The sequence below is a fragment of the Oncorhynchus clarkii genome, chromosome 24, assembly GCF_045791955.1.
Source record: "Oncorhynchus clarkii lewisi isolate Uvic-CL-2024 chromosome 24, UVic_Ocla_1.0, whole genome shotgun sequence".
NCBI lineage: Eukaryota > Metazoa > Chordata > Actinopteri > Salmoniformes > Salmonidae > Oncorhynchus > Oncorhynchus clarkii.
Genome location: NC_092170.1, coordinates 21358064 through 21385899, shown reverse-complemented (window position 1 = coordinate 21385899; position 27836 = coordinate 21358064). Strand labels below are relative to the sequence as shown.

The window sequence follows — 27836 nt, the reverse complement described above, 5'->3', positions numbered from 1 at the left end:
AGTCAATAGCCATTTGAGACTGTGTGAAGTTATTTGTTACCACCAGAATAACAAGGATGTAAATACCACAGTTTTCTGGGCCGCTGGTGCAATGTCATGATTTGATTTGATTCGATCCCCAAACATAATGTGAATACATCGGTCTCTCTCGCTGGCTCCCTCTGGTGGAACCCATGGACATTTTATATTTATTTAAAGTATGTCAAATGTAATATATTTATGGATTCGGATTCTTCCTGTCTCTCAGTCCTTCCCTCCCTCTGCCTCTGTAGGGCCATGTCACTGTGTATTACACCAGATGAAGACAAGAACCAGCCTGATCCATACAAGAGCACTACTCCAACAGATAAGTCCCCACAAGGGAGCACAATGGCCATGGTACAGTCTTTTATCGCTAGAGGAGGTCTGATAAGACCACTGTAACCTGGGAACAGCAGTCTCTTTACTACTATGTAGTCTTATGATGGTTTGACCATCATGTAATTGGTTTACACTTCAGGAATGTTGAGTATCGTGTGTGTTAATTGGCAGATATTGAGTATTGTGTGTTGATTGGCAGGTACGGAATGATGAGCTCACAGAGCTTCCTGTCGAGCCTGAGCCCACCCTGCGTTCCTGCATCAGCACAGCCAGCATGAAGGTCAAAAACGTGAAGAAGTAGGTGCTCCTGTCCCCACGGAAACAGGCTATTATGGGCTGTAAAATGGGCCTCTAAACCAGGGCAGTAAAATAAAGTGCAGTAAATTGATGGGCCGGGCAGAGACTGACTGGTCAACTTGCTATCTCACTCTCTCTATCCACTCTCTCTCTTTCACACTACTATCCCCCCTTCCCTTCTTTCTCTGCTCTCTTCTTTCTCTCCTCTCTCCTTTCTCTCCTCTCTCTCTTCTCTCCTCTCCTTTCTCTCTCCTCTCCTTTCTCTCCTCTCTCTCTTCTCTCCTCTCCTTCTCTCCTCTTTCTTTTTCCCTCTTTCTCTTTCGCTCTCTTTTGCTCTTCTTTTGCTCGCTCCTCCTCTCTTTCTCGCTCCTTCACTCCTTTCGCTCTCTCCTTTCACTCTTCTTCCGCTCTTCTCCCCCCTTTCTCCGTTTTTTCCTTTCTTCTTTCTTCCTTTCTCTTCTCTTTTTCATCTTTCCTTCTCTTTCACTCTTTCTCGCTCTCCGCTCTTTCTCTCTCTCCTCTTTCTCTTCTCTTTTGCTTTTTCTCTCCTTTCTCCTCTCTCGCTCCTTCTCTCCTCTTTTTCTCTGCTCTTTCTTTCTCTCAGCTCTTTCTCTCTCTGCTCTTTCTCTCAGCTCTTTCTCTCTCCTTTCTTTCATTTCTCCTCTTTCTCTCTCCTCTCTTTCTGTCTCTGCTCTTTCTTCTCTCCTTCTCTCTCTTTCGCTCTCTCTGCACCTCAGTGTATCAGCCAGTAGAATACTGATGAGGTGATGCTGCTGTATTACAGGCTGACGTTCCCCAGAGGTCATTTTCCCAGGCTGGTTGAGTGTGCCCACTTCCACTATGAGACCGTTGACTTTGGCACTGTGCAGGTGAGACCCGGCCCAGAACTGAACACTCATACATTCAATGGAGAACAGAAGTCATTTGTTGCTGGTAGTTTGGTAATTGTGTCCTTGGCTCAAGTTCATGTGTAGCTCAGTGGACATCATGGTGAATTGTTCCACAAAATACCTAATTTCCTTAATGGAACCAAGCCATTGCATCAGCAGTTTGTTCTAATTATTTTAGGTCATCCTGTCCCACCCCCCATTCCAATTTCCCATATTTGGGAAAAAGTACAGATGGAATTTAAATTCTCATTCATTATGTACTTAAAGGGATGCGTTGGAATTTTGGCATGCTTGCAGATACCCATAGACTTCCAGTCATTGCACTAACGCTAGTAAGCATTGGCTTGCAAAAATAAAGCTAACTTCCTTCATGCTGGACACAGTGACATAAAAATGTTATCCACTAATTCATCTGACCCTGGGGAAGTAGATAAAGGGCCTCATTGCCAAAATCCCGAAGTATCCCTTTAATTTGTAAATACAATTGAATAAGTGATACAGCAGTCAGCAACATGGAATCCATGTGTGTGTTAATCCACTAAGTAGCATTCATTCCTCTCTGATCCGCTCAGCTCAGGATAAACCTGTAATCCTCAGTACTAGTTGGATTAAAGTGATGATATCAACCAGAGAAATAGTGGTTTTCTGGGCAGACAGCGTTACTGTGGGAGCATCCACAGCCGGTCAGTACTACTGTAGTACAGAGCGTGAACTGTGGCAGCTTTCAACTTCCAGGAGGTGGCAGGAGAGAGGAGTTATGTGCATCACTGGAGAATGTAAGAGAACATTTAATTGTTTAAGATGTTGCTTTGTTTGCTTAGCTTGCACCTGTGATATCATCCCATAGCCTCATCAGGTGGTCATTTTAGGATGACCCTAAGGGTAATTTTTGCTGACACTTTAATTGAAGTTTCATCGCCATTACAGTCAGCACAGATTTCAGATGGTTGAGTTTTATTTTTTATTTTTTTTGTGTGCCTGTGGTGATAATTAGAATCAGTCAAGCGGAAGTGGTTACTCACTCATTTGTGAAAGTGGCTGTTTATTGCCTGCATAATTCCTATGTAATTTTGTTGGCTTGCTAGCAGAGAGCAGTAGTCGTCTACTCATTCGCACACTGATGCTTTTACCACAGTTTCTAAACCCAGAGGCCCAGCATTGCAAGACTTACGGGAAGAAATAGGAAGCAGACACAGCAGACCAGACCGGGGTTTGGAGTTAGAAAAGTAAAAAATTACTCAGAAGTTGGTCATTTTTTCACAATCTAAAGGCACAACCTAGATTTGAGCCAAAATCTTAGTAGCTGAACATATTACTCCAACCTAGTGAAAGTGACATACTAACAGGTTTTCATTTTTGTAAAAAAAAAAACGTCTTTTTTTAATCAAAGTGCCTTTTTATTTGACGGCATGCACATGTGCAGTTCAGCGCGAGATGACTGTTAGACCTGATTTTACATATTTATGCGCATGAGTTTAGCTAGCCAACCTCGTGGTCACGTCCACTCCCACCACTCCCCTCCGGCGTTCGACGTCGCCGGTTTACTAACCACCGGTCCTGACATCAATCATTACGCGCACCTGCACTTCATCATGAGGCACACCTGGACTCCATTACCTCACTCATTACCTCCCCTTTATCTGGCACTCCCTTAGGTTCTTTCCCCAGGCATTATTATTTATGTTTTTCATGTCAGTACGCTACTCCTATATTGTATATTTTTTTGGTGTATTAAATTTAACACCTGCTTCTCAACTCCAGGCGTCTACTTTACAGAATACTGCCTCACTAAATGGAAGCAGCAGAAAACCAGAACATCTCCTAGACGGTTGACGAGCAGGGATACCTACTTCGTCAACACCACGACCAGCTGGTGCAACTGGGGACGGCTATGGAAGAGGTTCTTTGCAGTGTTCAACGTCTTGAACATACCCGAGAAGCGTTGCCTTCAACTAGCGGAGGATACTCTACCATCAGTCGAGCCATCAAACCAGCCCATTTAGTAACTCGCCTAGCTCAGCGACGCCTGTTTGTCCTTCCCGGCTAATATGACGGCACCCCATCTAAATGCCATGGCATCCTACTACAGTGCTCCCTCTATTTTGCGCACCAGATGAGAGCCCCCACAATCGAGAGGTCCATGGTTGCCAAGGTTATTTCTCTGCTGACTGGGCGGGCGTTGGAATGGGCCACGGCCGTCTGGATTCGTATGAGGGGTTCATGGCTCTGTTCAGTGTTATCTTCGATCATCCACCGGAGTACAGAGAGGGGAGTGAGCGCCTACTCCAACTATGGCAGGAGGACCAGACTGCTGCTGAGTACGCGCTCACCTTCCAGACAGTAGCAGCATCCAGCAGATGGAATGAGCCGGGCCTTCATGCGCTATTCAGAAGAGTACTGTGAGAGAAGGTCCAGACGGGACTGGCCTGTCGAGACGACAACCTCTCCTTGGACTCACTCCTCGAGATGGCCATTCTTCTGGATAACCTACTTCGAGAGCGTCAGCACTCATCCCTTCTCTCCCTCCCTGGCTGTTACACTGTGGTAGAAAGGGCAAAGAGGTAGAGGCGAGAGGAAAGAGAGCTGGATGACCTGCTTTCCTGTCCCCTGTGGTTGCACATTGGTTGAGTGTGATGTGGTTATCCTTCAGCCCAACATCCCGGAGGTATACCATGACCTGCGGGAGGTATTTTCCAAAACCCACGCCACCGGTCTCCCTCCTCATCGCTCCTGGGACTGTGCCATCGACCTGCTTGCAGGCTCTGTGCCCCTTTGTAGATGCCTCTACCCTCTGTCGGTGGCTGAAACCAAGGCCATCGAGGAGTACATCCATGAGGCGCTCAACAAGGTTTCATCCGTTTGTCCACTTCTCCTGCGTCTGCAGGCTTCTTCTTCGTGGCCAAGAAGGATGCAGGGTTACGTCCATGTATTGATGACAGAGAAGTGAGTGAGATCACCACCAAGTACCGTTACCCTCCCGTTGGTGCCGGCAGCGATCGAACAGCTCCACGGGGCCTGGTTCTTTACCAAATTGGACCTGTGGAGTGCATACAATCTCATCCACATCCGGGAGGGGGATGAATGGAAGGCAGCTTTTAGCACGATGTCTAGTCACTATGAGTACTTCGTGATGCCATTTGACTTAGACAATTCTCTGTCAGTGTTCTAGGCATTCATCAACAAGGTGTTCCCGGACATGTTCGGAGGCCAGGTTGTCGTGTATATTGATAACATCCAGGTCTACTCGGCTACCTTGGAGGATCACATCGCTCACATCCAAGTAGTCCTGGAAGCCTCCTGGCTAACCAACTGTTTGTTTGTCAAGGATGAGAAGTGCCAGTTTCATCGGGAGGCTGTCTCCTTTCTAGGCTACCAAATCAGCCCGCAAGGAGTGAAGATGGACGTCAAGAAGGTAGATGCTGTGAGGTCATGCCCAGTCCCAACCACCATAAAGGGGTTACAATGGTTTTTGCGGTTTGCCAACTTCTACCGCCGTTTCATCAGGAACTTCAGCTCCATTGCCACTCCTCTCACCTCAATTGTGATCCCCGTAGGTTGGTGTGGAGTCCAGCAGCTGACGAGACCTTTCACCTACTGAAGGGATGTTTCACCTCTGCCCCATTGCTCAAACGACCAGATCCCACAATACCCTATGTAGTGGAGGTGGACACTTCATAGGTGGGCGTGGGGGTTGTCCTGTCTCAACGACAAGGTAATCTACAAAAATGTTACTCTTAATGAAACTGTCCCCTTCAGAGAGGAATTACGACATTGGTGATCAAAAGCTCCTGGCGGTGAAGTTGGCATTAGACACTGGTTGGAGGGCGAGAAGGACCCCTTCATCATCCTCACCGACCATCAGAACCTGGAGTGCATACAGACAGCGAGGAGGCTGTATCCGCCACAAGCAAGGTGGGCCCTTATCTTTACGAGATTTGACTCCACACTGACCTATCGCCCAGGTTTAAAGAACACCAAAGCCAATGCCCTGTCCTGTCTTTACGATTCCCCCCCCCCCCCCCTCCTGGCATGCTCCTGCAGGGAAACTCCTTCCCGTGCCTCAGCGTTCTTGGTCTCATCTATCCATTGATTTCAAATCAAATTTTAGGGTTCTGCTGTTTCCTGAAGTCCATAATCATCTCCTTTGTTTTGTTGACGTTGAGTGAGAGGTTATTTTCCTGACACCACACTCTAAGGGCTCTCACCTCCTCCCTGTAGGCTCTCGTCGTTGTTGGTAATCAGGCCTACCACTGCAGTGTTGTCTGCAAACTTGATGATTGAGTTGGAAGCGAGCATGGCCACGCAGTCATGGGTGAACAGTGAGTACAGGAGAGGGCTGAAAACGCACCCTTGTGGTGCCCCAGTGTTGAGGATCAGTGGGGTGGAGATGTTGTTTCCTACCTTCACCACCTGGGGACGGCCCGTCAAAGTCCAGGACCCAGTTGCACAGGGCGGGGTCAAGACCCAGGGTATCAAGCTTAATGACGAGTTTGGAGGGTACTATGGTGTTAAATGCTGAGCTGTCGTCAATGAACAGCATTTTTACATAGGTATTCCTCTTGTCCAGATGGGATAGGGCAGTGTGATGGCGATTGCATCGTCAGTGGACCTTTTGGGGCGGTAAGCAAATTGGAGTTGGTCTAGGGGTGGAGGTGATATGGTCCTTGACTAGTCTCTCAAAGCACTGCATGATGACAGAAGTGAGTGCAATGGGGCGATAGTCATTTAGATCAGTTACCTTAGCTTTCTTGGGAACAGGAACAATGGTTGCCATCTTGGCCCATGTGGGGACAACAGAATGGGATAGGGATTGGTTGAATATGTCCGTAAACACACCAGCCAGCTGGTCTGCACATGCTCTGAGGACGCGGCTAGGGATACCGTCTGGGCCGGCAGCCTTGCGAGGTTTGAAAACATTTAAATGTTTTACTCACAGTGGCCACGGAAGAGGAGAGCCCACAGGCTTTGGTAGCAGGCCGTGTCAGTGGCACTGTATTTGTCCTCAAAGTGCGCAAAGAAGTTGTTTTAAATTGGCTAGGAGCAAGACATCGGTGTCCCCGACATGGCTGGTTTTCTTTTTGTAATCAGTGATTGACGGTAGACCTGCCACATACATCTCGTTTTTGCGCCGTTGATTTGCGACTACTTTGTCTCTAATCCGATTGGTCAGACCAGCTTTCTATTGACCTGAGCACGGGCGTTTCCTGTTTTAGTTTCTGTCTATAGGCTGGGAGCAGCAAAATGGAGTCATGGTCAGATTTGCCGAAGGCGGGGGAGGGCTTTGTATGCATTGCGGAAATTCGAGTAGCAATGATCCAGAAAACTACCAGCTCTTGTTGCGCATTCGATATGCTGATAGAATGTAGGAAGTATGGTTCTTAGGTTAGCTTTGTTAAAATCCCCAGCTACATAAATGCAGCCACAGGATGTATGGTTTCCAGTTTACAGAGTCCAGTGAAGTTCTTTCAGGTCTGACGAGGGATCTGCTTGGGGGGGGGTGGATATACACGGCTGTGACAATAATCGAAAATAATTCTCGGGTGAACAAAAGGACTTGAGTTCCCGTATGTTGTTGTGATTACACCATGAGTCATTAATCATAAGTCATACACCTCCGCCCTTCTTACCAGAGAGATGTTTGTTTCTGTCACTGTGATGCGTGAAGAAACCGTGTTGCTGTACCGACTCTGACATATCCTGAGTGAGCCATGTTTTCGTGAATCAGAGAATGTTACAATCTCTGTCTCTCTGGAAGGCAACTTGTGCCCTAATTTCGTCCACCTTGTTATCTAGAGATTGGATGTTGGCGAGTAATATGCTCAGAAGCGGTGAATGTGTGCTCGCCTTCTGAGTCTGACCAGTAAGCCGCTCCGTCTGCCTCTCCTGCGGCGACCGCGTTGTTTTGGGTCTGCCGCTGGGATAAGATCCCATGTCCAGGACGGAGGTCCGAACAAAGGATCCGCTTCGGGTAAGACGTATTCCTGGTTGTAATGTTGGTAAGTTGACATCGCTTTTATATCCTATAGTTCTTCCCGGCTGTATGTAATAACACTTGAGATTTTCTGGGCTAACAATGTAAGAAATAATACATAAAAAAACAACAGTACATAGTTTTCTAAGGACCTGAAGCGTTGCGACCATCTCTGTCAGTGCCATCTTGTGTGGTTGTGGATAGATTTTCCAAATCATGTTTTCATCCCCTTCATCCATTCTGGTCTTCCTACTGCTCTCTAGGTTGCTGAGGCAGTATTCCATCAGGTCTTCCGGCCTTATGGCCTTCCGGAGGACATCGTTTCCGACTGTGGCCCCCAATTCACATCACGAGTATGGAGAGCCTTTATGGAGAAGCTTGGGGTCACGGTCAGCCTCCACTTCCAGGTATAGCCCTCAGTCTAACAGGCAGGTGGAGAGGATGAACCAGGAGCTGGGGAAGTTCCTGAGGACTTACTGCCAGGACCGACAGGGAGAGTGGGCCCAGAATTCGTTAAGTCACTCCTCCACCGGGCTGACTTTGTTCGTTCCAGTGTGTTCTGGGTTTTCAGCTTACCCTGGCTCCGTGGACCTCGGGCTAGATCAAAACTTCTGCAGTGGATAATTGGTTCAGCCCCGCAGAAGAAGTGTGGAGCGAAACTCATCTGAGACTCCAGCGCATCGCTAACAAGCGTGATCTGGGATTTCTATTGGGGAAGCAGTTTCTACATGTCATCATACTAAACCATCTTTGCTTTTACTGTTGAGAGAGTCTCAGTGAACCGCTATGTTCGCAGCGTGGTATAACATAACATAACATGACCAGCAAGCTATTACATGTATGCTAAGGGACATGTATGAGCTGATTGGAGCTCTAGCACAGTAATTTGCAGCTATCTAATAGCTGACCTACTGTAGCTGTGGCAGCTGTGATACATTAGCTGTGTGACTGGGGCGTAGCTGCTGAACAGAAATCTGTCTGTGACCTTGGTCTTCCTCCAGGGGTAGATGAGATGTGCTAAGAGAGAAATATCACTCTAGGGAGAGACCAGCATGCCTCACTGACACTTATAGTACAGACCAAACATACACACAGTGCATTCGGAAAGTATTCAGATCCCTTGACTTTCTCCACATTTTATGTTACAGCCTTATTCTAAAATGGAAAAAACATATATACAGTTGAAGTCGGAAGTTTACATATATTGATGTTAGTCATTAAAACTTGTTTTTCAACCACTTCACACATTTCTTGTTAACAAACTATTGTTTTGGCCGGTCGATTAGGACATCTACTTTGTTCATGGCACAAGTCATTTTTCCAACAATTGTTTACAGACAGATTATTTCAAAATTCCAGTGGGTCAGATGTTTACATACACTAAGTTGACTGTGCCTTTAAACAGCTTGGAAAATTCCAGAAAATGATGTCATGGCTTTAGAAGCTTCTGATAGGCTAATTGACATAATTTGAGTCAATTGGAGGTGTACCTGTGGATGTATTTCAAGGCCTACCTTCAAACTCAGTGCCTCAAATAAATTGTAGACCTCCACAAGTCTTGTTCATCCTTGGGAGCAATTTCCAAATGCCTGAAGGTACCACGTTCATCTGTACAAACAATAGTACGGAAGTATAAACACCATGGGACCATGCAGCCGTCATACTGCTCAGGAAGAAGACGCGTTCTGTCTCCTAGAGATGAATGCACTTTGGTGCGAAAAGTGCAAATCAATCCAAGAACAACAGCAAAGGACCTTGTGAAGATGGACGAAACAGGTACAAAAGTATCTATATCCATAGTAAAACCATCCCAAACATGAAGCACAGGGGGGGGCCGCATCATGTTGTCGGGGTGCTTTGCTGCAGGAGGGACTGGTGCACTTCACAACATAGATGGCACCATGAGGAGGGGAAATATGTGGATCTATTGAAGCAACATCTCAAGACATCAGTCAGGAAGTAAAAGCTTGGTCACAAATGGGTTTTCCAAATGGACAATGACGCCAAGCATACTTCCAAAGTTGTGACAAAATGGCTTAAGGATAACAAAGTCAAGGTATTGGAGTTGCCTTCACAAAGCCCTGACCTCAAGCCTATAGAAAACGTGTGTGCGAGCAAGGAGGCCTACAAACCTGACTCAGTTACACCAGCTCTGTCAGGAGGAATGGGCCAAAATTCACCCAACTTATTGTAGAAGGCTACCTGAAACTTTTGACCCAAGTTAAACAATTGAAAGGCAATGCTATCAAATACTAATTGAGTGTATGTAAACTTCTGAGCCACTGGGAATGTGATGAAATAAATAAAAGCTGAAGTAAATCATTCTCTCTCCTATTATTCTGACATTTCACATTCTTGAAATAAAGCGGTGATCCTAAGACAGGGATTTTTTACTAGGATTAAATGTCAGGAATTGAGTTTAAATGTATTTAGCTAAGGTGTATGTAAACTTCCAACTTCAACTGTATCTTTCTCATCAATCTACATACAGTACCCCATTATGACAAAGTGAAAACAGGGTTTTAGAAATGTTTGCAAAAAAAAAACATTTACGTAAGTATTCAGACCCTTTGCTATGAGACTTGAAATTTAGCTAAGTTGAATCCTAGTTCCATTGTTCATCCTTGATGTTTCTACGACTTTGTTGGTGTCCACCTGTGGTAAATACAAACGTTTGGTCATGATTTGGAAAGGCACACACCTGTGTGTGTGTGTGTGTATATATAAGGTCCCATAGTGACTGTGCATGTCAGAGCAAAAACCAAGTCATGAGGTCGAAGGAATTGTCCATAGAGCTCCGCGACAGGATTGTGTCGAGGCACAGATCTGGGGAAGGGTACCAAAAATTATTGAAGGTCCCCAATAACACAGTATCCTCCATCCTTAATTGGAATATGTTTGGAACCACCAAAACTCTTCCTAGAGCTTGCCGCCCGGCCAAGCTGAGCAATCAGAGGAGGGAGCTGGTCAGGGAGCTGACCAAGAACCTGATGGTCACTCTGACAAAGCTCCAGAGTTCCTCGGTGGAGATGGTTGTCCTTCTGGAAGGTTCTCCCATCTCTGCAGCACTCCACCAATCATGCCTTTTATGGTCGAGTGGCCAGACAGAAGCCACTCCTCAGTAAAAGGAGTTTGGAGTTTGCCAAAAGGCACCTAAAATACTCTCAGACCATGAGAAACAAGATCTTCTGGTATGATGAAACCAAGATTGAGCTCTTTGGCCTGAATGCCAAGTGTCACGTCTGGAGGAAACCTTTGCACCATTCCTACGGTGAAGCATGGTGGTGGCAACATGCTGCGGGGATGTTTTTAGCGTCAGGGAAAGATGAACGGAGCAAAAAGAGATCCTTGATGGAAACCTGCTCAGGATCTCAGACTGGGGCAAAGGTTCACCTTCCAGCAGGACAACAACCAGAAGCACACAGACAAGACAGCGCAGGAGTGGCTTCGGGACAAGTCTCTGAATGTCCTTGAGTGGCCCAGCCAGAGCCCGGACTTGAACCCAATCGAACTTCTCTGGAGAGACCTGAAAATAGCTGTGCAGCGATGCTCCCCATCCAACCTGACAGGGCTTGAGAGGATCTGCAGAGAAGAATGGGAGATACTCCCCAAATACAGGTGTAGCCAAGCTTGTAGTGTCATACCCAAGAAAACTCAAGGCTGTAATCGAAGCACCTTTGGCAGCAACTTAGAACTGAGTAAAGGGTCTCAATACTTATGTAAATGTTATTTTAAGTTGTTCAAAATGTTCTAAATAGCTGTTTTTGCTTTGTCATTATGAGTTATTGGGTGTAGATTTAATGAGGGGAAAGAATAAGAATAAGGCTGTAACGTAACAAAATGTGGAAAAGGTCAAGGGGTCTGAATACTTTCCGAATGCACTGTACATACACACAGATAGCCTGGCGGGTTGGAGCGTTGACCCAGTAACCAAAAGGTTTACTGGATCGAATCCCTGAGCTGACGAGTTAAAAACATGTTTTGCCCCTGATCGAGACAATTAACACTCTTCCCCGGGCGCCAAAGACGTGGATGTCGATTTAAGGCAGCCCTCCACACCTCTCTGTTTCAGAGGGGTTGAGTTAAATGCGCAAGACACATTTCAGTTGAATGAATTAAGTTGTACAACTGACTAGGTATCCCTTTCCCATGCTTAACTGTTTTCTTCAAGGCCCAGTGCAGTCAAAAGTGCGTCATTTTTTTTCTTCAGTGTTTTTTTAAATATATTTCCATGTTCTGAGGTTGGAATAATACTGTAAAACTGTAAACAATTATTATTCCCTTTTAGTGTAAGAGCTGTTTGAAAAGACTGCCTGAAATATTTGCCTGTTTTGGTGGGGCCTTTCCATGGTGATATCACCATGCGTAAATTAGTTAATAGACCAATAAGAAAGAGTTACAAACCTCTGCCAATAACAGCTAGTTTTCAGTTTTCCCCTCCCCACTCAGACCACTCCGACAGTCCTAGCAAAATTCTTGCTTGAGAAATTGCTCTTTGCAAAGTTAGTTATTTTTGTTACTGATTTGTTTTTAATTAAAAGTAACGTTACATATCCGTTTTGTAGTCGAGTCAGTAAACCTCTTGTCTCAGTCGAGTCACCAGTCCCCTGAGGTCGAGTCACGAGACCTTATGTCTAAGGTCGAGTCCGAATCACCAATGGTAAAGTCACCAGTCTATGAGTAGTCCTAGTGGGCGAGTCCTGGTCCAAGTGCTCAAGTCTGCGTCAATGGGTCCGAGTTTAACAAAAAATGCTACATTTTGTAATATTGGTTAATGTGCACATAAAAAAACTTTTGAAAGCCAAAATAATTATTCAGGGTTCTTTAGACAAATTTTATATTTTGGTTACTGCAGTTTTTATTATTCTTTTTTTTTTCTGGCTTAATGCTCGTTTGTTGCTAGATTCGTGTCTGTATTGATTTGGCTCGGATTTAGTTGAGGATATCTGCCCAGCATCAACTAGTGGCGGGCTGGCGGGAAGATTTTAATATGAGCATTGAAGTAATGCAAAGATTTTCCTCCTTTTGCGCAATGGTCATAATTGCCTGCAATATAAACTCAGAGATAATTCGTAAAAATCCAAATAACTTCACAGATCTTCATTGTAAAGGGTTTACACACTGTTCCCCATGCTTGTTCAATGAATCATAAACAATTAATGAGCATGCACCTGTGGAACGGTCGTTAAGACACTAACCTCTTACAGACGGTAGGAAGTTAAGGTCATAGTTATGAAAACCTAGGACACTAAAGAGGCCTTTCTATTGACTCTGAAAAATACCAAAAGAAAGATGCCCAGGGTCCCTGCTCATCTGCGTAAACGTGCCGTAGGCATGCTGCAAGGAGGCATGAGTCCTGCAGATGTGGCCAGGGCAATACATTGCAATGTCCGTACTGTGAGATGCCTAAGACAGCTCTACAGGGAGACAGGATGGACAGCTGATCGTTCTCGCAGTGGCAGACCACGTGTAACAACACCTGCACAGGATTGGTACATCCGAACATCACACCTGTGGGACAGGTACAGGATGGCAACAACAACTGCCCAAGTTACACTAGGAATGCACAATCCCTCAATCAGTGCTCAGACTATCCGCAATAGGCTGAGAGAGGCTAGTCTGGGGGCTTGTAGGCCTGTTGTAAGGCAGATCCTCACCAGACATCACCGGCAACAACGTCGCCTATGGGTACAAACCCACCGTCGCTGGACTAGACAGGACTGGCAAAAAGTGTTTTGTCTCACCAGGGGTGATGGTCGGATTCGCGTTTATCGTCGAAGGAATGAGCGTTACACAGAGGCCTGTACTCTGGAGCGGGATCGAGGTGGAGCGGTCCGTCATGGTCTGGGGGCGGAGTGTCACAGCGGCATCAGACTGAGCTTGTTGTCATTGCAGGCAATCTCAACGCTGTGCGTTACAGGGAAGACATCCTCCTCCCTCATGTGGTCCTCTTCCTGCATGCTCATCCTGACATGACCCTACAGCAGGTCAATGCCAGAACGAGCAGTATGGCTTATTTCCTGCGAGACAGGAATGTCAGTGTTGGTCAGCGAAGAACCTGGATCTCAATCCTATTGAGCACTTCTGGGACCTGTTGAATTGGAGGGTGAGGGCTAGGGCCATTCCCCCCAGAAATGTGCGGGAACTTGCAGGTGCCTTGGTAAGAGTGGGGTAACATCTCACAGCAAGAACTGGCAAATCTGGTGCAGTCCATGAGGAGGAGATGCACTGCAGTACTTAATGCAGCTGGTGACCACACCAGATAATGACTGTTACTTTATTCAATTTCTGTTAGTCACATGTCTGTGGAACTTGTTCAGTTTGTCTCAGCTGTTGAATCTTGCTATGTACATACAAATATTTACACATGTTAAGTTTGCAGAAAATAAATGCAGTTGACAATGAGAGGATATTTTGTTTTTTGCTGAGTTTAAAATAGCCTATGAAACAAATAAGTCCTTCATACAGTCTCACACATTTTGTTTTAATATAATGTTCAATAGGTATGTCAAATCAATAGTGATGTTTGGAACGGATGAATGGTCTCTAACGGAATTGGCTATTGTCTCCAGTCAGATTGACCAGATTACTATTTGCTACTTTTTTGTAATCACCCACTGATATATTTTTTTTTATTATTATAATAATTGTGTACCCTTTTTTCTCCCTAATTGGTAGTTAGTCTTGTCCTATCGCTGCAACTCCCGTACGGACTCCCGTGTCAGCGTGCGTTGCGCCCTGTCCACCACAGGAGTCGCTAGAGCGCGATGGGACAACCTGGCCGGCCAAACTTTCCCCCTAACCTGGACGATGCTGGACCGCTTCATGGGTCTCCTGGTCGCACCTGGCTGCGACACAGCCTGGGATTGAACCAGGATCTGTAGTGGCTCAGCTAGCAATGCAGTCATTTAGACCGCTGTGCCACTCGGGATGCCCACCCACTGATATTTGTGTAGGTGGTTTTATTATTGAGTGAAAACTAAAGGGAGACTGGAGAAAGTGGAACTTTTTTAACTTTTCAATACTGAACGGGAGAGTGAGGGAGACAATAGCTTTACTGTTTTACTTTTAAACTAAAAACCACTGTTTTCAATATCGTAAAACAGTTTTTTTCTTAACCATACAAAGCTAAACAGTAGGCTGGTGACTGGTGGTTACGGGGAAGCAAGAGTCGCTTGCGTGATGTGTATGATCGGAGGCGGAACCAGAGTGGAGCCTGCCTGCCTATCCACACTCACCGCTTGCTGGTATAGCGAGTCCTTCCATTGCTAGAGAACAGAACTCTCGCTGCTCTGCGCACCCAGTGTTGCTTATCATAGTAGCCTATCCAGTCAAAGTGCAAATACAAGTCACGGGACGGAGAGTTAGAGCCACCAATGGTCGAGTCACAAGTCCTGGACCCGAGTACTACTACACTGTTTAATTGTTACCCAGAAATGATTTGATATTGAGATAAAAACAGCTGGATTGGACCTTAAACAGCTGTCATGATATAATTTATGTGCTGACTTCACACAGAGAGGAAGTGGGCTGACAGATTAGAGGGAGTGTCATAACATTATCCCTGTGGTGGGTCTCATGACTCATGCTTGTTCTAGAACTCACACACAGGACCATCAGGAATATGACAGATCAGGTCTCAGACAGAATGGCAACATGAGGACAGCAGCCTCTGAAACACATACAGCGTACTGGGCTGATTCTGCCCAAGATTACTTCCATTCTCTCCAGAAGCACAATTTTGAAATGGAGATGCCTGGGTTGTCTGTGTTCTCCTGCACCTCTCAGGCGTGTGCTAACTGCTCTGGTTTAGGCTATATACTGTAGAGCTCTTTTGTCACAAGAGGATGACGAAAGATAGTGGGAGGGAGATTGAAATGGGGAGCGGGAGGGAGATTGAGGAAGGAATGGGAGGGACAGAGGGAGAGAGAGAAACAGCGGGATGCTTTCCCTACTTCTATTCTCTGCTCTTGTGGTCTAATTGAACAGTGAAAACATGTTGTGGTTCCACCTTGCGGCGAAGGACAGGCTGAAGGGGATTTAACCTCCGGGACAGATGAAAGCAACCAGCATCTGTGGTAGGCAGCTAAGGGTTCAACCCAGTGACTTCTATCTGGAGACACAGGACTGCAGTTGAACGCTGTCTGGGAGACATCCAGCTGTGTTGTAACCTGACTTAATAGCTGACGACCAGTTAAGAGCCTGCACTGGCAGGTACCAGTATGCGGTTGTCTTCATTTCTGTCTCTGGGTCCAGATGTGTGTATTAATAGTTAATGACTGCAGGCATGTTTCTATTTAGGGATTTGTGCTGTGCCGTGTGAGGTTGTCAGTATTAGTTGCTTGGCTAAAATGCGTTGGTAAAAAGAGTTAGGGGATGGAAAGAGCTTAAACAAAACAGAAGTAAGACATGCACTACATTTACTCAGTTTAGTTTTCAGTGTTAAATGACTCTGCTCCGTGTGACTGTTTTTCTGTCCAGACATCCTCTTGACATATTGTTAGTAATCATTGATTCATGTTTGTTGTCTTATCATGCTAACAGTCCATCTTTCCATCTGCATGACCATAGTTAATGTTATTGTTTAATTCACTCATTGACTCATGCTTATTTTTTAAAATCCTCTCTGTATAGCTATGTGTATGATTTACCACACACTGTGGTTTACCATGCAATGATGGGTAACTAGGTCATATTGTGTTGAGTATCTAGATTAGTTATAAATAACCAAAACCTCCCCTGCCTCGCAACACTTTGAAGTTTTGCCTCTATTTGATATCAATTTATTCCCCTAACTATTCCTGATGCTTTGATCTCCTCTTGGTATAGGATGTTATGGAGTTCTATGGGAGGGATGGAGGGAATTTGACAAGGATTGGATTTCAATAGCCTCTCAAACGCTGAAGGGGTTTTCAATTGCTTATGCATTATTCATATACTGCTTATATTTTGGGCACATTCACACTTTCTTAACCTCCCAAGAGTTCTTTCCTTATTGAGTGTGAAGTCAGCAACTCTCAAGACCAAAGGACCTCCTACAACCCATTTATTTAAGGGGCCTCTGTTCTTTTTTTATTTTTTTAAGACCATGATTGTTTTTATTATGTACTATCTAGATGTTTCCCTTCATGACAAACCATACCCATTTCTTACCATGGGAGTATTACCCAGTTTGGTTTACTGTCCATTATTGATAGTTTGGAGAGTTGGCTAAGTGACCAGACATGAATTTGGTATATGTTCTACTTTCACAGTAGTTCAGTTACAGAAAGAGGTTGCTGTATTAAACTCCTACATTATTTAGAGTGTGGTGTCCCTCACTATTTTAATCTCTCTGTACCCATTCCCCTGCAGCTGTCCTTTGCAGAGGAGCAAACTGAGGGGCAGAAGGCTTGTCTGGACTCCAAGGAGCCACTCTTCCTGGTTCAGATCTGCTGCCAGGTATAATGGAGCTTGAGGGCCAGGCCCTAGTTTCTGACCCATAGAAAAATCTGGAACATTTAACTGAAGCATGATATTCATATCTAAGAGGGTAAGATAATCCAGTGCTTCTCAACCCTTTACAAATGTTGTTGTAGCCCTGAACTAGCACAACTGATTCAAGTAGTCAAAGGCTTGACCATTAGTTAACAAGTGGAATCAGGTGTGCTAGCTCTGGACTAGATCAAATACATGGAATGTCTGGGGGTCCAGGAGGAGAGGTTTGAGACAGGCTGATGCCTTTGTGTACAGTATCTTTGTCCTAGATTCCTTCAATGTTTTTCTCAGTCTGGTCTCATTTCAGGCTCACTCTTGTCTCTGTGTCTTAGAGTCGGAGCTGGTTGGTGAAGCGCTCCTATGAAGACTTCCGTGTGCTAGACAAACACCTCCACCTTTGTATCTATGACCGACGCTTCTCCAAACTCAATGAGCTGCCTCGCTTTGACTATCTGAAGGACACAGTAGAGGTAGGAGTCAGTCAACAGGACTAACTGGGAATATTTTTACTATCTGCTGTGATTGAGACCATCTGTATCCCAAATGACACCCCATTCCCTAAGTAGTGCGCTATGTTTGACCTGTGTAAAGGAAACTGGTCTAAACTAGTGGACTACATAGGGAATAGGGTGCCATTAGGGACACTTACACAGCCATAGTTACATTACATTATCTCCCCTGGCTTTGCATTAAACCTAACTCATTGCTGCTGATTCTATTCTCCGTAGGAAATAACCAAGATGTTGGCAGCCTACCTGTCCCATCTCTCAGCCATCGCTGATAACAAGATCAACTGTGGTCCAGTGCTGACATGGATGGAGGTGAGCTACTCATGTTTCTCTTACTCACTCCTCAGATCAACAGGACAACTTGTTTATTCAATTAGACTTCATGCACAATTAAATGTTCCATTCTAGTAATTGATATGATATCTATGCTGAACTCCATAATGTTGAGTATTTTGTAGACTTCGTCAACCTGTGTTTTGTCTCTCAGATTGATAACAAGGGCAACCGCATGCTGGTAGCTGAGGAGTCCTCCATCAATGTTCCTGCCATCGCCGCGGCCCACGTTATCAAACGCTACATTGCCCAGGCCACAGACGAGCTGACCTTTGAGGTGACACCTCTGTGCATCTTGTCATTGGACAGGAAAGGGGAGGGGTTTAGGGAACAGTGGGGAGATATGGGGATATATTCTGCCATGGTTGTTGATTTGAAACCCACTCAAACTGCTATACTCTCATTTGTCTTTTCTGTGTTGACCCTGTTCTAGGTAGGGGACATTGTGTCAGTCATTGACATGCCTCCTAAAGAGGACACCGGCTGGTGGAGAGGGAAGCATGGTTTTCAGGTAAAACACCTCAAATAAGTCTGACTCAAACAGCTTTGTCTGTCCCTTCATACTAGTGATCCGTTTTCTGCATCCCACTCCCTACTGTACATGGAGGTTACTATCACTTACTCTTCCTTAGATCATATCTGGTGCATTATAGAGCGCAGGAGAGTGTTACTATTCCTCCTTCTGTTTCTCTCTGTGCAGGTTGGCTTCTTCCCCTGTGACTGTGTGGAGCTGATCAGTGACAGGATTCCCACCTGTGTGTCCAGCTCTGTGCCAAAACCAGGTACTGTGACCTGTTTTACAGCAACAGTACTCTGTCCTCCCTCTTCCCTATGATTTAATGTATAGCTGACTGGAGTTGACTCTTAAAATATGTACTGAAAAAATGAGGTGAGTCTGGCGTGTGTGTAACGGCGTTGTATTGGTTGACTCTTTGGGAATAAGTGTTTTTATTCTTGCTTTCAAGTGTTATCCACTGGGATTCAAATGCACATCTATTGTATGTTTTATTTACAACCCAAAAACAAAATGTATATTCATTCAGTGTGTCCATCAGTGTGTAAGAAGCATGGGAAGCTGGTGACATTCCTGAGGAGCTTCATGAAGTCCCGTCCACCTCCCCAGAAGCTGAGGCAGCGTGGGATCCTCAGGGAGAGGGTGTTTGGCTGTGACCTGGGGGAACACCTCCTCAACTCAGAACATGATGGTCAGTCTCCCAGCAGCCTTTTCTCTCTATAGTTAGCACTGTATAGAGAAAGGTAGTCTTCTCGGTCTTTGTTGTTAAAATCTCCTGGGTGTTACTTTCTCCAGTCCCCCAGGTGATAAAATGCTGTACTGAGTTCATTGAGAGACATGGTGTCGTGGACGGGATGTACAGACTCTCTGGGATCTCCTCCAACATCCAGAAACTGAGGTAAGTCCCTGCTTCACTTTTTAACATCAAATAATGTACAACATCCTGGAAAACAATGAAGAAATTCAAACATCATGTCAGTACTGCTTACAGACGTATACAGTGTTAATTGTATGTGATGGTCTGATGTCGAGTGTTAACCAGTGTCTTCTCTCGTCTGTTTCCCCAGACATGAGTTTGACTCGGAGGAGATCCCAGACCTCAGTAGAGATGTTTTCAAACAGGATATCCACTCCGTAGGGTCCCTCTGTAAACTGTACTTTAGAGAGCTGCCCAACCCTCTGCTCACCTACCAGCTCTATGAGAGATTCTCAGTAAGGAGCAGAACACTGAACTGACACAGAGGGGAAAGGTGGACGCTGATTGGGGAATAGATTAATAATATAGTCATCTTGGAATAAACCAAGGGAGATACTGTATTAACAAATAAACGTGTCTTTCCCATTTCAAAATATGTGAAATAGAAAGATCTTATCACTGAAATGAACTTAGAATTCTTAATCAGAAATCTCCTCGTAGCACGGTGGGGTGTATTGAAGATGAACGTAAAGGGGGGAACGACAGTAACGGACAGAAAGCTCCTGCTGGCCTAGTTATCAGGCTCTCTGTCAGTGTGGACCTCTGGTGTTCCCTCCCTCCACAGGAGGCTGTGTCTGCAGCTACTGATGAGGAGAGGCTGGTGAAGATCCACAACGTCATCCAGCAGCTTCCTCCTCCTCACTACAGGTCAGTGGGAGAGGAGTTCACAGCACACCCTAGTGGCTCCTGCAATGCGGCATCTTCTATATTCACTACAGTAGTGTATAAAGTCACCACTGAACTGTAGGTGCTTAGGCACCATCTGTTGGCTAAAAGAGAGCATTGAAGTCAGTCTTGGCTTTGTAGGCTGACAGTAAAGAAGGGTGTATTGCACATGTCTGTGTTCTACCTGATCTGTAATAGTCCCTGGTCTGCACTGCAGGACTCTGGAATTCCTCATGAGACATTTGTCCCAACTAGCCACCTTCAGCCCTATTACCAACATGCACACCAAGAACCTGGCCATCGTCTGGGCTCCAAACTTGCTCAGGTATATTGTAACATTCCAACCACCAACACTGTCATTAGTATTAACTGCGATTTATAAACTGGGTGGTTGGAGCCCTGAATGCTGGTTGTCTGAAAGCCGTGGTATATCAGACCATATACCACAGGTATGACAAATCATTTATTTTTACTGCTCTAATCACGTTGGTAACCCGTTTATTATAGCAATAAGGCACCTTGGGGTTTGTGGTATATGACTAATATACCACTGCTAAGAACAGCCCTTAGCCGTGCCATATTGCTTAAATGTACACTGTTGTTTTGTAACTGGCTATGACTGGCAATGCTGTTGATTAGGACATAACTGTGTTTCAGGTCCAAGCAGATTGAGTCGGCCTGTTTTAGTGGAACCGCAGCCTTTATGGAGGTGCGTATCCAGTCAGTGGTGGTGGAGTTCATACTGAACAACACAGAGTCACTCTTCAGCCGCAAGGTCAACGCCCACAACCGGGAGAGCACAGGTACAGCATTACCCTGGCTTAGGCAGTCATTATGGGGACATTATGGGAACTTCAAAAACATTTCTCTCTCTGCTCCCAGGTACCAGTACCCTATCCAGGCCCAAGTCTCTGCTGGTGTGCTCTCCCTCCACTAAGCTCCTATCTCTGGAGGAAGCCCAGGCCCGTACCCAGGCCCAGTTGGGCTCCCCTGCTCCTACCCCCGTTCTGTCTCACAGCGAGTACATCGAGGTGGGGGAGGGACCCGGGGCACTGATGGGCAAGTTCCACACAGTCATCGCGCTCCCCACTGAGAGGTAGGTTGTTGGTGCTTCTAGAAACTAGTAGCCTACAGTACATTGTAATTTTATAAACCTTATAAACTCGTCAAAAAATAATAATCTGGTCAGTCTGACAGGAGACGATAGCCAATTCCGTTTAGAGACCATTCATCCGTTCCAAACATCACTACTGATTTGACATAACTATTGAACAGTATATTAAAACAAAATGTGTGCGACTGTATGAAGGATGTATTTGTTTCATAGGCTGTTGTAAACTCAGCAAATAATGAAGCGTCCTCTCACTGTCAACTGCGTTTATTTTCAGCAAATTTAACATGTGTAAATATTTGTATGAACAAGATTCAACAACTGAGACATAAACTGAACAAATTCCACAGACATGTGACTAACAGAAATTGAATAATGTTTCCCTGAACAAAGGGGGGTGGCCACCAGCTGCATTAAATACTGCAGTGCATCTACTCCTCATGGACTGCACCAGATTTGCCAGTTCTGTGAGATATTACCCCACTCCCCACTCTTCCACCAAGGCACCTGCAAGTTCCCGGACATCTTCGGGGGAATGGCCCTAGCCCCCATCCTCCGATCCAACAGGTCCCAGACGTGCTCAATGGAATTGAGATCCGGGCTCTACACTGGCCTTGGCAGAACACTGTCATTCTTGTCTTGCAGGAAATCACGCACCGAACGAGCAGTATGGCTGGTGGCATTGTTATGCTGGAGGGGCATGTCAGGAGCCTGCAGGAAGGGTACCACATGAGGGAGGTGGACGTCTTCCCTGTAACGCATAGCGCTGAGATTGCCTGCAATGTCAAGAAGCTCAGTCTGATGATGCTGTAACACTCCGCCCCAGACCATGACGGACCCCGCTCCAGAGTATTGATCCCGCTCCAGAGTATAGGCCTCAGTGTAATGCTCATTCCTTCGACAATAAACGCTAATCCGACCATCACCCCTGGTGAGACAAAACCGCGACTCGTCAGTGAAGAGCACTTTTTGCCAGTCCTGTCTGGTCCAGCGACGGTGGGTTTGTACCCATAGGCAACGTTGTTGCAGGTGATGTCTGGTGAGGCCTACAAGCCCTCAGTCCAGCCTCTCTCAGCCTATTGCGGACAGTCTGAGCACTGATGGAGGGATTGTGCGTTCCTGGTGTAACTCGGGCAGTTGTTGTTGCCATCCTGTACCTGTCCTGCAGGTGTGATGTTCGGCTGTAGCGATCAGGTGTTGTTACACGTGGTCTGCCACTGCGAGGACGATCAGCTGCCCGTCCTGTCTCCGTGTAGCGCCGTCTTAGGCATCTCACAGTACGGACATTGCAATTTATTGCCCTGGCCACATCTGCAGTCCTCATGCTTCCTTGCAGCATGCCTAAGGCACGTTCACGCAGATGAGCAGGGACCCTGGGCATCTTTCTTTTGGTGTTTTTCAGAGTCAGTAGAAAGGTCTCTTTAGTGTCATAACTGTGACTTTAATTGGCTACTGTCTGTAAGCTGTTAGTGTCTTAACGACCGTTCCACAGATGCATGCTCATTAATTGTTTATGATTAATTGAACAAGCATGGGAAACCGTGTGTAAACCCTTTACAATGAAAATATGTGCAATTATTTGGATTTTTACGAATTATCTTTGAAAGACAGGGTCCTGAAAAAGTTTCTTTTTTTGCTGAGTTTGTCTTTGACACCCTGTACAGTCCACTGTTTTCACTGGGGATGTTGTGTTGTGTTATAGTAAGAGGGCTCCTGGGAAGTTGAAAAAGTCCCCAGTGGGAAGCTGGCGTTCATTCTTCCACCTGGGCAAGTCATCCTCCATGACCTCCAAACGCAAGCTGAAGCGTCACCCCAGCGAACCCAATGAGATCAAGAGCATCGCGCTACCAGGTCAGGCCTTAACCAGCACTAAACTGTCACCATCCAGGACTGTACACAACCATAAGAACTGTCTTCAAAGCCATGTTATAAAATACCTCCAGTCATGTCTCTGGTTAAATGTATGGCTGTTTATTCCACTTGGGTGATGTGATGAAGTCATGTTTTTTCAAAAATAATTATATTTCAACTTCAGTTTGTACTTCCATATTATTCAGGTGGTAGAGGTGATAGTGGGACACTGCGCTCCACCAAAAGTGAAGAATCTCTCACCTCTTTGCACAATTTGGAAAGTAAATATGCTCCGTCATACTTTCAATCCTGTCAGTACCTGTGTTTCATAATATGCGATAAACTAATTTAGATGGATAATTTGTTAGATTTATTTTTATGTCTAATGTTGAAGTCTGTCGCTGAATGGTAATGCATACTGTCTGTCTGCCATAGGGGAGCCCCAGATGTACCGCCTACCTAGACCACACTCCACCAGCGATGCCCTCTCCACCGCATTCAGGGATGACCTGTGTGATGCTAGGGTCAAAGGTGACCACTACAATAACCAGGTCAAGGAGGTAGCACATAGTGGTGCTGATGGTCCAGCCTTTGACCCAGCTGGCGTGTTCCCTCCACATCAGGAGGATGACCTTGACCTCTGTCTTCCAGCCCCTGGCATGGCCTTTCTGGACTTTGACCCCATGTCCTTCCAGTGCAGCCCAGTGAGCCCACCAACAGCTAAATCCGCTCCTCAACGCAAAGCAAGCGTCAACTGTAGGAAGCATGTCAGGGGTTCCAGTGAATCAAAGCCCATCTCCTCATCCCTCAATAAAGTCCTCAGTGACTCCCAGTCCCCTGACATCAGCCCAGTCCATAGGAAAAGAGGGGAGAAAAAGAAAGTGGCTCGGGTCGTCTCCCCTGTGGTCGAAACAGATGTGCACACTGTGTGTGTGTCTGCCCCACGCTGTGTCTCAGATACCCAGGGGGGTGAATCCTCCTCCCCTCCACCTCTGGATCTGTGTGAGGCCCAACTAGTGAGTGAGGAGGGGAGTGAGGCTAGGGCACCCTGCCGGCCCCCCAGCCCACCAAGCTTCACCTCAACTGTCACAGACAGCCTGGCTTCACAAAACCCTCCGGATGCAGGTCAGTGGCACATTAAAAAGAAATTCAATTTTAGTTCATTTTTTAATTTGATTTATTTAACTAGGCAAGTCGGTTAACAACAAATTCTTATTTACAATGACTGCCTAACAAAAGGAGGCCTGCGGGACGGGGGCTGGGATATATAAAAAAAAGACAATTCATCATGACAAGAGACAACACTACATAAAGAGACCTAAGACAACAACATAGCAAGGCAGCAATATATGACAGCACAAAACATGGTACACACATTATTGGGCACAGACAACCGCACAAAGGGCAAGAAGGTAGAGACAACCATACAAAGCAGCCGTAACTGTCAGTAAGAGTGTCCATGATTGAGTCTTTGTAAAGCCTTTTTCAATCGACAGTATCATTCATGTGCAACAATGTTTAACATGCATATGTACAGTTATTAATGCATTTCCTTAATCACTTAAGTTCTTATGGTATTATTCTATGTGTTGTCCCCTCATGTCTGATCACAGCGTTGTTTGTCCTGTCATACTGTAGCAGCATTGTTTGTCTTATGCCTCCCCAGGAACAGATGGGCTTGTGAATTCAGTGTCTGTCCTCCCTCCTCACCCTCCGTTGACGAGTGCTGCCCGCAGGCTGGCCCTAGCCCTGGCTGAGTCTGCCCAGAAGGCCACTCTGACCTCCCAGAGGAGGGGCACCCAGCCCCCCTACCCTCTCCAGAGACAGGACACCCCCAACCCCCTGGACAGACCCCCACGTCCCTCTGTTCTCCACCTCCAACCCTGCTCTCAGGATTACGGTGACCTCAAGGTCTCTTCTCCAGCCACCCTCTTACCCATGGCTGGCACACCAGTTGAGAGTCCTTGTGGCCGTTTCCCTGGCCATGAGAGAAAACGGGCCCCTGAAGGACAAGTGGCCATGAGTAACTTCACTCCCACTGTCAGTTCCTTAGAGGCTGGAGCTCTACTGCTGGGCAGCACAGAGGTGAGGGACCAGAGGGAAGGGAGAGACCGGCCCCTGGGAGCTGTAAAGACTGTACATCTACAGACGGTGTCCTCCTCGTATCTCAGTGGTGGGGCCTCCCCTCCCATTCAATCAGTCTGCTCCATTCAGAGCCCGTTAGCTGCTGCTGTCCTTGCTAACACTGACTCAGTCAATGCATATAACTATCAGACTGTTCTTGCTGAGGCGTCCATGCCAGGGTCTGTGGGGGAGATCCCTCCACATCGTCCTCTACCGTCCTTAGTCAATCAGTACAGCTCTGATGGAGAGAGAGCTATGAGGGAGGCTGAAGATGTGTACAGACATCATCGGGTCAATCCAGCAGGACAGGTATCTGGACCTCCTCGGCCTGACTATTTCCTTCCCCACCAGGCAGGGCCCAAGAGCATGTACAAACCCACGTCTGACAGCTGCTACAATACATTAGGCCTCTGGAACTACCCCTCTAACTCCCCCCAGTATAGTGGTCAACCCCAACCCAGGGAAGAGTACAGCTCCAGTGGCCACCACAGATCCAGGGGACAATGGCAGAGGACTGAGGATAGAGCCCTGGGTTACCCCGGCATCCGCAGGGCACGCTCCTTCCATGCCCAGCAACCTATTCGTATTGAACTGGCAGACACCCTGTTCTACGTCCAACGTCCAGCTGTCCAGGAAAAGGAGTACAAAAGGCTACTCCAGTCAGATGTCCAACCTCTGCATCCATACTTTGAGAATGGCTGTGTTCAGTACCGCTACAGTCCCTATTCAGACGCAGTGCCTCTAGAGGAGTCTTACTACTATGTGGACCCTTACAGGACGAGCCGCATCCGACACAGTCAGTCATACACCATGCGCTCTACCAAGGATGGTGGACATCCTGGTTACCACTACCGTCCCTCACACAACATCCCACCCGCAAAAAGAGAACTCTTCTTAGAGAGCAGGGATCCAGAGCGAGTCATTTACAAGTCCTGGGACCACCCAGAGGGTTGTGACAGACCCGTCTATCAGCCAATCAGGCAAGAGAATAGAGCCAGGCAGAGGCCCCAGGGCCCTATCATGTCTCCTTATGAGAACCTGAATCCTCCCCTCCCACAGAGTGACATCAGGGGCAGAGATATCAGTCACACCAGAAGCAGGTCAGACCCAGGTAATGCCTGGCTGCTGGCCATCGACAGAGTGGACAGCCAACGTGAAGTACCTGCCATGTCTCCAATCTCTCCTGGTCAGCAGCTTTCAGACCCTAGTGATTACATCAGGCACCAGAGGGTTCATTGGCCAGGTGAGGAGCCAGTCCCTCCCAGGAGAGAGAGCGTCTCCAGGAGAACCCAGCCCAAGCAGGGCACCCCCCAACGATATCAGCCACAGCACTGCAACGTCCCCATGCTCCTAGATGTTAAGAACGTGGAGCAGGGTGAGGGTGGTCATAGTAGAGGTTGTGACAAGGACAAGGTAATTATGGGCAACGCTGCTAACAGCTACTCTGTCCGATTAAAACCAAGCATCCCCAGGAGACCACGATCACAGAGCATCAAAGAGCCTCGTTACTACCACCATGTCAAATCACCTGTGGAACCAGATCACCCTGGGTCCTTCTCCACTCAGCCCCACAGGAGAACTCAGAGCACCAAGGCCATGCACTCTCATTATAATAACCTGGAGGGGTACTACCCAGCTCCCAAGCCCAAACCCTCAGGATCTGGTAAGGCCATGCCAGGGCCGTTCCCTGGCCACGGCTGCATGCCCCCACACAGCCACAGACTGCTGTCACATGGCCTAGGGGGCCACGGGGCCTTTCTGCAGACAGGCCTCAGGCCGGAAGCTGGAGTCTATGCTGAGTGATTCAGTCCTCTAATCACACCAGCAGCTAAAAGAGGCCAGCTTGGCATACATCTCCAACTCAACAGATTAATGTTGATGTTTATAAAAATGTCAAAAATTCATAGACATATCCCTTCAAACTGTTTTTAAGAAAATGTTGAATTGACATGAATGGGTGGGTCACACCGTTGGTAACATGTAGATAGCAAAGAAAGAGGGAAATTATTTTCTCATAAACTAAGAGGTGAGATTTTGAAAGCTTGTTTTAGGAAATTGTTTATGAAGGTGTTGTACAATTTTCATTTAATGTCCATGAGAGAATATTGTCCAACAAACAGAAAATGCCATTTGAAATGTCTTCCAAATATTGTTAATCTTATGAGCAATAATAATCTAAGATATGTCTTACTGGGCCTACTGCCAGCGTGATATTGTTTGCCTAGATCATTTATGCCCTAACTGAAGAAACATGCACTTTTTAAGAATTCTAGCATCTGAGAACCATGCATAGATCCTTGACTTTTTATGTTTTGCAATTCCACTGATTCTTCACTGAAGGTGTTTGGTAACATTGGCACTTGTGGTGTTATTTAGTTCATTCAATAATGGAAGACACGGAGGACATTTCTTCACCTGCACGTCTCCCACCTTCACAAAACAAGACACTCAGACATGGAAAGATTAAGGAGCATGGAGCATTGTGACCACAGTTGGGGTCCATCTAATGTCATGTTACCAGGATAAATAACTTCCAAACATGTACGTGTGCTGCAAATGTGAAAGAAGTGTACAGAATGTCAATGCACTCCTCACATTAACAGGAAGCTATGATGTTGTATTATGAGGACATTCCCTTCTCTCTTTGTAGGCATATTTTAATGGTATGTTATGTTTTAACTGTTGCTTTACTCTATTGTTATAGTTTTTTATTCATTAACGATATTATTTAAAACCACCCTCTGTAAATGAGATATT

The 27836-nt window shown here is 46.2% G+C and overlaps 1 protein-coding gene across 1 annotated transcript; it reads left to right on the top strand.

Moving 5' to 3' along the window:
- Positions 1-419: 419 nt before the first annotated feature.
- Positions 420-27836, top strand: LOC139382963 (rho GTPase-activating protein 32-like). Its single transcript, XM_071127241.1, has 19 exons — positions 420-657; positions 1442-1526; positions 16873-16959; positions 17328-17465; positions 17724-17816; positions 17992-18114; positions 18271-18348; positions 18538-18619; positions 18893-19042; positions 19147-19249; positions 19419-19563; positions 19893-19975; positions 20211-20318; positions 20651-20796; positions 20876-21089; positions 22807-22955; positions 23162-23236; positions 23391-24080; positions 24622-27836. The coding sequence occupies exons 1-19, from the start codon at positions 635-637 to the stop codon at positions 26880-26882; spliced, it is 4833 nt and encodes a 1610-aa protein (XP_070983342.1). The 5' UTR covers positions 420-634; the 3' UTR covers positions 26883-27836.